Here is a 13,510-nt window from a genome sequence, read left to right on the forward strand (position 1 = left end):
GGAATTTAAAGGAATTCATGGGCCGCGCGATATCGCGTCTTGATAACGTGCTCGCGATGGAATCCTCTTACATGCAGCATCGTAAAAATCACCGCTGTACGATCGTGTAACTACCTTTTGTCCTTGCCCCCTCGAACTCGCGTGCTACGATAAAAATCAGTTTCGACCGGCGAACGCTGTGTAAAATGGAATTAACGATAAGACGAAGCGGTGAACACAGATCGATTTCGAATTTGATAATCGCGACGATGGTATCTCGTCGTGCGAATAAAATTGCTCGCTGTTTCATACAACGTAAGATATACGAGTCAAAGTTTTTATAGTAATTGTTCAAATACTTCTGCGATTTACTATATGTCGTTATTCTGTGACGTTCAAATGATATTTCGTCGTTGATAAAATAACGAGAAAATATGGTAAGCAAATATAGAAATACGCGGATGAAACTAGCTGGATAAGAGGCGACGATCAGTCGCTGAAGCAACGGAGCTACATGTTAATCTCTAAACAGGGCAGAATCCGCTGAAATCTGAAACGTCGCGTTTCAAGAGCCTGTTATCTGCTGACACGACAGCCACTGATAATACGAGCCGTCTACCCTCGGAAGAAGATTCCACTGCGGCCGATCGGCAACTTCCGAGAAACTCGAAACCTCTGTTAGCTGCATTCGCCCTTCTGTAAACTGGCCACCGTGCACGCGTGCATGTTGCCTTCTTACTCTGTCGTGTAAAAGATGAGAAATTGGATATAATTTCGTTCCGGTAACGCGGTTAGATCCAACTATGATCTAACGTGATCTAGCTTGTAATGCAATTTCGTTTTACGAGACTTTTCAGAACTGTTTGAGTCCTTAGTACTTTCCACGTAGATTATACTCGTAGATTTAACCCTTCTAAAACTAAACTTTTTAATAACACACGCAATACAGTATGGAGCGTACAAAATCATACGGTGTTAACGTAATTTTCGTATATTTTATACGATAATACGAAGTACGGAACGAAGTGATATCGTATCAGATTACTTACTTATGACAGATATATAACGAACGATTGAATCATCCTTTAGGGTTACCGCGGACCCATGGGGTTACCAGGCATGCAAGGTGAAGTGGGTGAAACTGTATATGGCGCGAAAGGTACGGTAGGTGAACAAGGAGACAGAGGAGAGCCTGGCCCCCCGAGTAAAGATGAGTACAAGAAAACAGATACCATGTACTATCCGGTGAAGGGCAGTAGGGGCGAGAAGGGGATGCGAGGAAATAAAGGTGGTTATGGAAGAAAGGGAGAACCTGGCATCAAAGGTCCTCACGTGAGTAACATTATGTACTTTAAATTGTTACAAATTCCATAAAATTGTACGTTGCAAATGGAAGAGGAAATAGCAAGGTTTAAGTAGTCTTTAAGTAGTTTCCTGGAACGAAGAAAAATTGCATCGTATGAAATTATTTCAAAACGATGAATTTAACATTTAAAACGTCGAATACGCTCAGAAGCGAATACGCTTTAGAACAGTTCGATGTAGCAGCACTCCGTATCCTTCTCTATTTGTAATCTTCTAAAATTAATAATCGTCGATAGAACGAATCTCCTGATATTTCAAAAGGATTTCGTCACGTTAGTGTTGATTCGATTTAAAGCATGAGCAGCGAGAGAAAGTCTCTCTCGGTGAAGCGAACACGGCCACGTAAATCCGAAAAACTGCGAAATTAAGAGGTAGTCTCCGTGGATCGTCGTATTCGTGTTGTATATACGTGACATTTTCACGCAGGGTCGTCCAGGATTCGCTGGTACTAAAGGTATGAAGGGAGAGCAAGGTAACGATGGACCTAGAGGCAAACAGGGTGCAATAGGTCCGCCAGGACCTTCGGGAGAAAAGGGAGAGAAAGGGGCTCCAGGCTATGCAGGACAACCGGGACCCGATGGATTAGACGTAAGACCACTCTACTGTTTCATTTTTGGTCAAAGAAACTTAATAAAATAATTCCATCGCGTATTTTATTCAAATTGTACGCTGTTCGTGCTTGGTTTAAAATGAATTGATCACCTTTTACGTACATATACACCTTGAGATTTTATTAATTTTGCAGACTTATTTATGGAACCAAATCTATGATTATGTTTTAGCATTTTACTACAATTGATACGAAAATATCTAATTTGATAATCGATTTGAATAAGAATTATCTTTCAATAGGATAACGATAGCAAACTAGATGACTTTTTGAAAATTGACTTGGAAAGATGTAGCTCTGTATTTTGAATTCAGGGAGAGTTGGGAGAGCCCGGAAACCAAGGACCACCTGGTAAACAAGGAGCTGCGGGAGAACCTGGACAATACATACCGGAACTGGACGAAATAATTCAAGGAAATATTGGAATTCAAGGAGATCTAGGTTTGTTTTTATCCAGTACCTATTTCTAAAAATAAAACGAAAAAAGATCTTGATGTAACAACTGCTTCTTTCTATGTAGGTCCGCCTGGCAATCCAGGAGAACCAGGAATACCAGGTTTACCCGGTAAAGTAGGTTATATCGGGCCACCTGGTCCTCCTGGACCGCTCGGTTCTCCTGGATCGGCAGGACTGAAAGGATCTTCCATCAAAGGAGAGCCAGGGCAAGATGGTTTGTATCTAACGATTCAATGTCCATCGAAGAACGTGTTGAACCGACTGAAACATATTTCGTTACATTTCTCCTTTCAAGGTCTTACCGGAGAAATGGGTTTACAAGGTCCACCAGGTGCACCAGGTATACCCGGCCTCGACGGTCCAAAAGGTTTTCCTGGAATATCGATACACGGCCCACCAGGCTTAGATGGAAAACCTGGATACCCCGGTATTCCTGGATTACCGGGAGATCGTGGTGACCATGGACCCCAAGGTACCTTTTCTTTCGTTTGATAAATTGCATATACGTCTATTTTATAATTCATATTTATACACCTACATTCGTAGTTTCATAATTGTATATACGTCTATATTATTTTAGGACGTTGATTGTCAGAACACCGATTAACAAAGCGATTAATTAATTGTCGGAATATTAATAAAAAATTGCTGATTAAATGAAAAAAATGAGGGAACGGTGTCTTGTAACAAAAATTGATAAAAATAAATAACTAGACAAAAATGTTCTAATGCTTCTGGTTTAAAAACACAGATATTTCGTGAGCAACGAAGAAATCGTTCATATTCGACAATTATTCGTTCGTGTTCATTATTCTTAATTATAAGCAAAAATCTTCATCGATATGCTGTAATGGAAATTTGGTATCCTGTACAATTTCCTGCAGCGATACTAATTAACGTTTCGATCGGTCAGGTCCTAAAGGTTTCCCTGGGAAAGGAAGCAGGATCGGAGGCCCTCCGGGTGAACGTGGTTTACCAGGACTTCCAGGACTTCCTGGACCAGATGGATTTCCAGGTGCCCCAGGCTTCAAAGGTGTAAAAGGTCTTAAAGGAGACGACTGTGGTGTTTGTACGCCAGGTACGTTATATTGGTAAATTAAAAAAGAATAAAAACTATTTCTCATTTTAATATCTATGGACGTTGTTGAACTTTAATATTCTATTTGAACGTCGTATCGAAAATCTGTGCTTTAATAGTATATTATACTATGGCTCCGCTCTGTTTGCTACTGTCGAGACAATATCAGTTTACTAGCGTGACTAATGATGATGACATCTTGAGATAAGAACGTTGGACAGTTATTGCTGTATCTTGAATTCGCAATAGGATTACAACGTTATCGCATCTGATAGCATCGTGTACTTATTCACTTACTTACATGCTTATAAGCCTATCCTGAGGTTTTGAATGTTCCATTAAAAAATTATTTGAAAGCTTCGTAATATCGTTTACTACGTCGTCCTCTCTATTTTTACGTTTTCGTGTTCTACGAGAATTTGGATCGTGAATGATTAAACGCAATTGAAACGAATCTGTTAAAAGAGGGTAATCTCTACCACCTACTTTAGATAATACGTGAGAATTTTAATTACATAGGCAGGAAGGCGGGAAAATTACATATTCGGTAGTTAATGGGTAAAGAGGAATTTAGTTGAATGATTCATCTAAAATAAAAAAGTTTTCATCGGTAATTATTTGCAGAATGATTTCTTTGCCACCCTTGAATCAAATTTTACGTTTCGATTACCTCTACTTGATTATCATCGATCAAAAAATAGACACTCGTAAAAATATTTAAACAATTAGAGAAAATTTTATGGAGTATCAATGTATGTTTTTACTTTATCTAAATGTAAAGATGTAAATGTAAATTCCGATCGATTACTATAAAATACACGTAGTATACTGAAACGTACTATTTCCGAAAACAGGTCTACCCGGTAGAAAGGGTGAACCTGGTGATTCCGGCCTGGACGGATATCCTGGAACGCCAGGATACCCGGGATTGTCCGGTCTTCGTGGATTCAAAGGCGTACAGGGTAAACGGGGTATTATGGGACCCAGAGGATTGGAAGGAGACAGTGGAAGACCAGGAATCGCTGGTCCTCAAGGTCCTAAAGGAGAAATGGGAAAACTGACATGGCCAGACAAACTAACTAGAATGCCTGGTGATATCGGTGACAAGGGTTTCCCTGGTGTCGAAGGACCAAGAGGCCCGCGAGGTCAACCTGGTAGTCGTGGTGACTCTGGAATTCAAGGACCTAAGGGAGAAAAGGTAAGAATATTTTTTATCTGAATGACAAACGGCATCTGACAGACTTGGCCGTTTAAGAAACTATTTGAAGAACAATTGTTATTTATGTTTATAATTATCGTTATAATTGTTGAATTACGTCTTCTGTGATTATGTATTTTCGCGAGAGCTAATCAATTTTTCGTGAAAACATAGGCAACGAACGGCGCTCCTTTGTTTTCAGGGTGATTTTGGTCCTCCAGGGTTTCCAGGACGCGATGGTTTCGCCGGACTCGATGGTATTCCGGGTGTTCCGGGTGACAACGCATCGATACCAAAAGAATTTCTTCGAGGTGAGCCGGGTTTCCCGGGCATTCCGGGGACCAAAGGTCCAATGGGTGACAAAGGAGGAAAAGGTGAACCCGGAGAATCTTATCCACCACCGGTTATAAATCTGAAAGGAGAGAAAGGATACAAAGGAGGACGAGGTGATATAGGTAAGAAGTTAAAGAGACAACATTTATTCTCCGAATTTTTCTCCTATCAAATATTATACTACATATGTACTACATATACTGTACTAACAATCTTAAGAAAGATCTTAAAAAAGTAGCGATTGTCATTATTTGATAGTAAACGTGCGATGAAATTTCTATAGGAGAGGACGGTGCGAAAGGTCTCGAAGGATGGCCTGGTGACGAAGGATTTCCGGGATTGCCGGGAATTTCTGGATCACCTGGTATATCGCGTCAGGGTCCTATAGGATTAAAAGGATATCCCGGTATGCCAGGAGATCAAGGACCTCGCGGAACATCGGGTACACCAGGATCACAAGGACCAATGGGTTTCACGGTAGGCATATGAACAAAGAGATCGAATCTCTTTTCTCTTTTTGTCTCTTTTCTTTCACGATGTTGAATTTTTATGCAACTATCGCGTAATACAGGTGAAATAAACTTGTTTTCTCTTGATCGGATGTTTAGGGACGCTTGGGTAACAAAGGAGATCGCGGAGAACCTGGATCAAATCAGACGTATGGCGATTATGGATTAATGGGTTGGTTTGGTAAGAAAGGAGACGTTGGTGATCCTGGTCCTAGAGGTTTACAAGGTAGACCCGGATTGGATGGTGTGAAAGGTACAAAAGGTAGCAAAGGTGCACCTGGTCAAGAAGGATTACCCGGACTACAGGTAAAATTAGACAACAAAGGCGATAGACGTCTGATATTTGATCCTTGAGATTTAACGGGAAAAATCGATCAACAGGGAGCCAAAGGTCAACGAGGTTACAGCACTCAGGGACCTAGGGGCTTCCCTGGAATGGCTGGACAACCTGGAATGCCCGGAAGAATGGGAGAAGTCGGTATTACAGGTAAGCTGGTTTTTAAATTGTAATTTTTATTAATTCAATTCGAACATCAGAAATTTATCATTATCTTTTTATTTGCGAAACGAATCCTTTGATACATAAAAGATTGACCAAATAGATCAACTTTTTGATCTATCTATTGATCTGCGTATTGATACATATTTGATCTGTTTTGTGTAACGTTATTCTGTATGCAGCAAAGTGCAATTTCTCGCGGATCGTGACCATACGCAATTAAGAAGAGTAATTCAATCGCCACATAGCCGACACGTAATACTTTTGATTACTCGCGATATTAAATTGATCGGATAGTTGTGTCGCGTCTACTCTTTCCAGACCTCGTTGATTTGCAAAGAAATCCATCGTTTCAACTAAAACTTGTATCAATTAGTTTTCAATATTATTCGTTGTTGCTTGAGATTTTATTTAATTCGAGTTAAATATCGATGACATGAAATTTATCGCGCTTGTTTTTCACAAACGTTTCACTCTGCAAGGCAGAATTTCAAGTATTTACAGTCATTACATCGGAAATGTTAATCAACGCAATTGGCATCCGATTAGTTTTTAAATGCACGAGAAAATCCGGCGTATCGACCGACTCTCTAGAGAGAATGGTCCTTTCGAAACAGTTGCGACGATTCATGGGAATTGTTAGGTAACTATAAACAAGGATTAACCGTAACGCATGAACGCAATAAACGAGAGACGAACACGCCTCGCTCGATATGTACATTCCCACTGGAAAAGGCCAGGGAAATCCAAACTTTACAAAATTCTGTATAACGATGATATTTAAACTGCGAACAGCCTGTTTTACATGCTTTGAATGGTACACACGGAATCGGATATTTCAACTGCAGTCCAATTATCAAACATCGATGGTATATTGGAACGAAAGAGCGGGTAGAATGCAACAGAATTACGCGGAAACTTGGTATTTAAATCGCGGATATTTAAGCAAATTATGTTATATGCTTTTACGAACAAAAAAAATGAAATCTATCTATCTAGCGGATCGTTTTATGTATTAAATATTATAACTTCAAATATTTTAGATACTTTTGCGCATTACCCGCGTTCTATGGATTTATGCGCTTTTAAATTTCCCACAAATGCATAAAAATCTGCAGTTTACTAATAATAAATCGCTAATAAAATGGCTGAAAATAGGTCCCTACGGAACACCTGGATTCGATGGAATGAAGGGTCTGAAAGGAGAAATCGGTTTCATCGGACGCAGAGGTGACGACGGTGATGCTGGACCGATGGGTTACTCAGGAAGGGATGGTGCACCGGGTCAACCGGGTCCTCCTGGACCAGACGGTGCCGATGGTGAAACTGGCGAACCTGGTCCTCCTGGTTGGCCTGGTCCCGACGGAATGCCTGGAATAATTGGAGCTAAAGGACAACCGGGAGACACTGGACCCGAAGGTATTATAGGAATTATAGGATTACCTGGTCCAAAAGGTATTTCCGGAGACGTAGGACCGGATGGTTTGGACGGACTTCCGGGTGAAAGCGCGTTCAGTGGACCCCAAGGTGAAGTGGGTGAGCCTGGTTTCATGGGAGAAGTCGGACCTCCTGGATTCCCTGGTATGGATGGACGACATGGTCCACCTGGTGAACCAGGAATAGGTCGCAATGGTTCCCCTGGTCTGAAGGGAATCGAAGGTGACACTGGCTTTGACGGATTTAATGGACTACCTGGACCAAAAGTAAGTCTCTTAGCAACGATGATGTTTAAAAATACAGTAGAAACTAATTGGTTCTACAAGTTTATTCGGTGCACGCATTCAGGGAATCGTTATTTGTCCGAAAATTACGTTAGAATAGAATCTAGAGGAAATGATTAAACAGTGCAATGATTCGAATAGGAAAATTTCCATGTAAAATGAAAAATTCAATTGCAGAAATATAATATATAGAATTAACTTTACAATTTTTCTACCAACCACTTGTGTTTATTTTCACATCTAAATTAATTAATTTTCTCGTATTTTGTCAAAAATGTCTTTGACAGAAGACTGGTGAAGTTATAGATGGAAAAAGGTTTAATTCCAATTAAGATATTCTTAACTTTCCCTATGAATATTCCAAACAACCTAAAAATATTATAACCGTACGTTACAGATCAACATTACGTGCTTGTATCAAAGAATACTAAATGACGATAGCGATATAATATTTCGATTAATAATATTAATAACGGGAATAAACAATACGATAATAAGAGCTTCTCGTTTATCTGTTTCATATAGGGAGAGGTGGGTGATATGGGACCGGATGGTTTGAAAGGGCCAAGAGGAACTTGGGGTTTAAAGGGAACGCCTGGAGCATACGGTATTCACGGTTTACCTGGTGTGAAGGGTGAAAGAGGTCCGATAGGTCCACCTGGTTACAGCGGACCTAAAGGTAAACGAGGATTGGATGGAGATCCAGGTCAAATGGGTTTGCCAGGTAGGTTTCGCAATTACGTTGTAAATTATCTTACTGCTGTAAATTATAAAAGAAGACTAAAAATTAAAATCTATTTTTTTTTTTTTTTAAACCAACCCCGCGAAGGAATCGTCAAAATATTAATAATTTACAATATGACGCTAGAGAACAGGAAAAATGGTAAATATCGTACAATGTGTAAATTTTATTCAGGAATGCCTGGTGATCCGGGTCCTAGAGGATTACCTGGTTTAATGGGTGCACCAGGACCCAAAGGAATGGTAGGTGAACCAGGTCCTCCATCGTATGGTGAATCAGAGAGGGGTGATTTCGGTACTCCTGGCCTCGAAGGTTTGCAAGGTGAAAAAGGAATACGCGGTGAACAAGGTTCCATAGGATTACACGGACGAAAGGTACATAAATAACGAATATAAAAAATTAGCCCTCGAATTTGCTTGTTTTTAGCAATTTTAATCGTTCGATTAAAGAACAATTAATGATAATTTAACAATTTCAGGGTATGAAAGGTGACATTGGATTCCCTGGACCAGATGGATTCCCAGGTGTACCAGGTTTCCCTGGTCTTCCTGGCGATCGAGGACCTCAAGGTTTCCCAGGTAAACACCAATCTATCACGTTTCTATACAGCACTATATTTACCAACCATTGATCTGTACTTAAATGTGTCAGATATAGAAAATTATAAATAAAGAGATAGAATATAAATATATACAGAGGCTCATGAAAACACTAGATAAATTTCAAAACGTTTTACACGACACGAACATAAAAATATTCTGTGGAAAGCGTTCGAATTGTACTTTCTCGAGCTAGTGTACCATCGGGTCTTGGAATTTGGGTCGAATTTGAGTCTTAGGAAAATTCAACGCTAATTTTCTCAGAAATGGCTACATATCTTTAGCAATATCAAAGGCAACAAATTTGAAGCTAGCCAATTTACAAGTTTCGCGTTAAAACAGTATCATCACCGGTAAGATATTCGTTGTATAAATGCGTATAACTATATTATACTCGTTATCTAGGATTACCCGGTGAGTTGGCCGAACCGTCCGAGGACGGATTACCTGGACTAGATGGACTACCCGGAACTCCAGGAATTCCGGGTCAAAAGGGTGCACCCGGAGAATACGGATATAATGGACCTAAAGGAATTATGGGAGACGTTGGTTTCAGCACGCGTGGTCCAAAGGGACTTCCAGGAGATCGAGGTATTACTCTCTTCTCATAGTACGAATGAATTTCTTAATTACGATTTACAGGTAAATTGCGTATATATTTATGCTTCTCGTCAGAAATTTGAAAAAAGTGCTGGTAATAGGCTAAAATATATTTTTATTTAAAATAACAAAAATATTACATACACCGTTTTCTATGATATTTAGTAGATGCAACAACTCTATATTTTTCATACTTTATATATTTTCACATTTTATGCGTATTCCATGTATTTTATGCCCCTTCTATAATCAATGTCTATAATCTTTAAATTTGTTTAAAAATTTGGCTAAAAAAGAAGTTGTCTAAAAATTGATTTAAATTAAATGAATATTTATAAAAATCTACACTATCGACGGGATCACTGTTTATCGCGAATCGCAAACAAGTTTTCATATTTCATCTTCGTGTGTAGGTCCAGAAGGTTTCAGGGGTTTCCCTGGAGCTCCAGGATTAGTGGGGTTAGAAGGCGTGCCTGGTCTACAAGGACCAAAAGGTGAACCTGGCGACCGTGGACTGCCTATATTCGCCAGTAAAGGAAGACAGGGAGAACCAGGATTGCCTGGATTTAACGGTAGAAAAGGAATAAAAGGAGAAATTGGTGATACGGGCGCTCCTGGACGCGAAGGACTATTTGGACGAAAAGGACAACGCGGTGACGACGGAGACGAAGGTTTATCCGGTGCGATGGGACTTCCGGGACCAAAAGTTAGTTATTTCGATTATCTTACATATTCGACGCCCTATTAGCCATAGAATATTAATTATTTCAATATTTATTTTTTTATATACTTATTATATTATATATTTATTATATTTATTTCAATATTTGGGAAATTTATTTATAAGTAACTATATCGAAGAGTTTAAAGAATATACAAATTTTGTTGTATAAAAGTAAGGAACTCCTGTCAATTTAAACAACTTTCGTGAACGTATCACGTGTATTATACGAAATACTTTGAAGTTTCGGTATCGCTGTAACGAGATACAATTAACACGTTTAGATTGGTAAAGAATCTAAAAGAACTTGAATAATTTAATTAATATATTGTCGTGAATAATATTTCCAGAAAATTTATATAAATTGTTGTACGCTTCGCAGGGACCGAAAGGAGATAATGGCATTAACCCATTCTCGCCTTTCCCAAGAAAAGGTTTACCCGGTGACGTAGGACTTCCAGGACTGCCAGGTACTATAACAAGCAAACAGAATTTCAAAATGGATCAATAATTTATAATTTGAAAGAACATCTAATATATATATTATATATTTACATTTGCGTAGGTTTCCCTGGACTTCAGGGCATGATAGGCGAACAAGGAGAAGACGGAATTCCCGGTAGAAAAGGAGAACCAGGAATGGAAGGACTTCCCGGTCTTCCAGGACCAGAGGGCGTTAGTGGTCCTCCTGGTTATCCTGGTCCTCGCGGTGCAATTGGTCGACAAGGTCCTCCAGGTAATAAATCACTTATTAACGAGATACAAGCAATATTTTGATATCGTTACGAGCGATGTTATTAGAATTCTGAAGAGGATGAAATACCAATGTTTAGCTCCAGAAACATTTCAATGGCACGAGATAGATTGACAATGCGTTGAACTTTAAAACTGTCCCTGTACAAAAAATACAAAATTTGATTAATCGGTGATCTTCGTTTATTTGCGAATAAAAAGCTATGATCCAACAGTTACGATACGTTAGAAATGTAAAAAAATGCAAATTAATTCGTAGGAGCCCCTGGAATACGGGGAAGTCCGGCACCACCGGCACCAGGTGCCCGAAACAGAGGTTTCTTCTTTGCTCGACACTCGCAATCCGAAATGATACCAGTGTGTCCAAGAAATACAGTGAAACTTTGGGACGGTTTCTCGTTTTTGCACATAATGGGCGAAGGATATTCTGTCGGACAGGATCTTGGTAAGAACGTTTAAAAACGACTAATGGAAATAAACATTAAATTTCTTGATTAACTCGGCTGTTCTCCTTCCTAAGAATGGAACGCGTGATCGACATTATATCTCGTTTCAGGTACCGCTGGAAGCTGCCTTCAAAAATTCTCCACCATGCCTTTCACGATGTGCAATTTGCAAAACGTATGCGACTACGCCAATAAGAACGACTACAGCTATTGGTTGAGCACGACAGAACCCATGCCTATGTCCATGGCGTCTATACCGGCACCGGAAGTCGGAAGGTATCTGTCCAGATGTTCCGTTTGCGAGGCTCCAACTCGAGTGATCGCGGTGCACAGTCAATCCATGGCTATACCGGAGTGTCCCGGTGGTTGGGAAGAACTTTGGATCGGATACAGTTTCCTCATGGTGAGTATAACTTTCTTCGCTTTACGCTCTCGCCTACGAGTATCCGGTCGTTGGCTTATTTCTAACGAGACGCGTTTCAATTACAAAATTAATTAATTAATATTTAACCAAAATCCAGCGATTCTAAAATAATCTGAAAGCTGCAACAACGAAAACTTTTCAGCATCGAGACGCAGGCGGACGCGGGTACGGTCAGTCCTTGGTGTCCCCTGGTTCCTGTTTGGAAGAATTCCGCACGAGACCGTTCATCGAGTGCCATGGCTTTGGCGCGTGCAACTATTACTCCACTGCCATATCCTACTGGTTGACCATCATCAAAGAGTACGAGATGTTCCGCAGGCCTATACCACAGACGTTGAAAGCCGATCACACATCGCGAGTAAGTCGTTGCGCGGTGTGCATTCGACGTCGCGTTACGGAAGACCAGCATGCCAGAACGCCGAGACCTTTCACGCCGAACGGCCAGAGAGACCAAGTCGGCAACATTCAGTATCCACCGCCGCATTCATACTATCCAAACTACCAATATCACAAAAAACCGCCTATAAGCAAAACCAGAGATCCGAATAGACGCGTTCCGTATCACTATCGAAGAAGAGGCAGACTACGTAAACCGGAACGAACGACAGAATCACCGAACGCGGCTTAAACAACGATCGATGCGATGGCACGGACGTAATCGTGCGAACGAACAACTAGTAATGGGTGTTTGAATCTTATCTCGAAAGCCATTCGACGGTTTCCAAGATTATGGAAGAAGATTCGAAGCACTTTGAACATGACCCGAAGTTTAAAATTCTTAAGCTACACGTAAATCTAAAATCTCGATACGTCTTGAAAGTTTCGAAGATCCTTTTCTTCTACTAGCGTCTGGACATCAACATTCGCGCTACTCTTTCGGACACTGTCGTTAACGCTTTATGTTAACGTATCGTTTGGAAACAGAAACACGTATCGAGAATGATAGTGAAACATCGAACACTTAGAAATTTCTCAATACATCCAAGATTTGTAGAGAGTTGCAAACTTCGGATCATGTTCCAAGTGATTCGAATTTTTCGTCGTTCATACAGGTTCCAAACGATTTGTAGCGTTTCAAATCCCATCGCTAGAAACAGCAAGTCTGTGTGTATATATAAGGAGATGTTCGAATCTGTTAGTTAAGTTATCGCGTCCGTTCCGTATGGTGTAACGAAGGAATATAAAGGAGCATTCATAATGCGAATAGGCCATTCGTCGGGCGTTTTTAATGCCAAAAAATATGATACGGAGACGAACGTCTTCGGCCAAAAACTGCCAATCGACGGCATCCGCTGCCACCACGGACGCTCATCAAACTCGCGTAAACAATCGAATTTTAAATTAACAATCCAGTGTATCATATGTATCGCTATTTTATTCTGTAACATTTACTTGCCTATGTATTTACATTGATTCGAATAAAACAGTTTTATAGAAGCTACCGGACGCTGAAACAGCCTGATGATTTTTATGCAGC

At 40.2% G+C, this 13,510-nt stretch overlaps 1 protein-coding gene across 1 annotated transcript in view; it reads left to right on the plus strand.

Moving 5' to 3' along the window:
* The window catches only part of LOC126921153 (collagen alpha-1(IV) chain), a 55,378-nt gene extending 41,908 nt beyond the window's left edge, over positions 1-13,470 (plus strand). Inside the window, exons 6-27 of the mRNA XM_050732423.1 lie at positions 1,069-1,311; positions 1,771-1,932; positions 2,269-2,395; positions 2,475-2,624; positions 2,706-2,882; positions 3,324-3,488; positions 4,343-4,686; positions 4,889-5,141; positions 5,303-5,496; positions 5,628-5,834; positions 5,910-6,015; positions 7,186-7,730; positions 8,274-8,472; positions 8,665-8,864; positions 8,969-9,068; positions 9,495-9,680; positions 10,103-10,395; positions 10,793-10,880; positions 10,976-11,146; positions 11,423-11,608; positions 11,720-12,012; positions 12,176-13,470. Of these exons, the coding sequence (XP_050588380.1) occupies positions 1,069-1,311; positions 1,771-1,932; positions 2,269-2,395; positions 2,475-2,624; positions 2,706-2,882; positions 3,324-3,488; positions 4,343-4,686; positions 4,889-5,141; positions 5,303-5,496; positions 5,628-5,834; positions 5,910-6,015; positions 7,186-7,730; positions 8,274-8,472; positions 8,665-8,864; positions 8,969-9,068; positions 9,495-9,680; positions 10,103-10,395; positions 10,793-10,880; positions 10,976-11,146; positions 11,423-11,608; positions 11,720-12,012; positions 12,176-12,661 (4,875 nt within the window). The 3' untranslated portion in view covers positions 12,662-13,470. The remainder of the gene's footprint in view (positions 1-1,068; positions 1,312-1,770; positions 1,933-2,268; positions 2,396-2,474; positions 2,625-2,705; positions 2,883-3,323; positions 3,489-4,342; positions 4,687-4,888; positions 5,142-5,302; positions 5,497-5,627; positions 5,835-5,909; positions 6,016-7,185; positions 7,731-8,273; positions 8,473-8,664; positions 8,865-8,968; positions 9,069-9,494; positions 9,681-10,102; positions 10,396-10,792; positions 10,881-10,975; positions 11,147-11,422; positions 11,609-11,719; positions 12,013-12,175) is intronic.
* The last annotated feature ends 40 nt before the right edge of the window (positions 13,471-13,510 follow it).

This window comes from Bombus affinis, chromosome 10 (assembly GCF_024516045.1).
Source record: "Bombus affinis isolate iyBomAffi1 chromosome 10, iyBomAffi1.2, whole genome shotgun sequence".
Lineage (NCBI taxonomy): Eukaryota > Metazoa > Arthropoda > Insecta > Hymenoptera > Apidae > Bombus > Bombus affinis.